Raw genomic sequence first — 928 nt, forward strand, 5'->3', positions numbered from 1 at the left:
CAGAGCCGCCCCTCGCTCTCGTCCACCACCCGCAGCTTCCCGGCGTCGATCTGAGCCCCGGAAAGCTCGGAGACAGATCCCGCACCCGGAGATCCCACACCCAGATCCCACAATCAGATCCCACCCGGAGATCCCAGAGATCCCACACCGAGATCGCACACCGAGATCCCACCCGGAGATCCCGGAGAACTCGGAGAACCCGGAGCCAGTTCCCACACCGAGATCCCACATGGAGATCCCACATGGAGATCCCAGAGATCCCACCTGGAGATCCCACCCGGAGATCCCGGAGCCAATTCCCACACCGAGATCCCACACGGAGATCCCGGAGATCCTGGAGAACCCAGAGCCAATTCCCACCCGGAGATCCCGGAGATCCCACCCGGAGATCCCAGAGCCAATTCCCACCCAGAGATCCCAGAGCTCCCAGAGATCCTGGAGCCAATTCCCACCCTGAGATCCCGGAGCCAATTCCCACAGGGAGATTCCAACAATCCCGGAGATCCCCGAGATCCCAGAGCCAATTCCCACAGGGAGATCCCAGAGATCCCGGAAATCCCAGAGCCAATTCCCACAGGGAGATCCCAGAGATCCCAGAGCCAATTCCCACAGGGAGATCCCAGAGATCCCAGAGCCAATTCCCACAGGGAGATTCCAACAATCCCGGAGCCAATTCCCACAGGGAAATCCCAGAGATCCCGGAAATCCCAGAGCCAATTCCCACAGGGAGACCCCAATGATCCCAGAGCCAATTCCCAGTCCAATCCCAACAACCCCGGACCCAACTCCCCTTTCCCAGGACAATCCTGGATCCAACTCCAGGCCCCTTCCCAGGATAATCCCTGATCCAATTCCCAGGACAATCCCAGCATTCCCGGATCCAATTCCCAGGACAATCAATCCCAACAATCCCGGATCCAATTCCCAG

General features: G+C 59.3%; 1 protein-coding gene across 1 annotated transcript in view; it reads right to left on the minus strand.

Annotated features, from left to right (window-relative positions):
* Positions 1-928, minus strand: part of DNAJC27 (DnaJ heat shock protein family (Hsp40) member C27) — a gene marked incomplete at its 5' end in the record, with an annotated part of 7,746 nt that overhangs the window by 287 nt on the left and 6,531 nt on the right. The window contains one exon of the mRNA XM_017725846.1: positions 1-50. Coding sequence (XP_017581335.1) covers positions 1-50 — 50 coding nt within the window. The remainder of the gene's footprint in view (positions 51-928) is intronic.

The sequence above is a fragment of the Corvus brachyrhynchos genome, unplaced genomic scaffold, assembly GCF_000691975.1.
Source record: "Corvus brachyrhynchos isolate BGI_N302 unplaced genomic scaffold, ASM69197v1 scaffold962, whole genome shotgun sequence".
NCBI classification, from domain to species: domain Eukaryota; kingdom Metazoa; phylum Chordata; class Aves; order Passeriformes; family Corvidae; genus Corvus; species Corvus brachyrhynchos.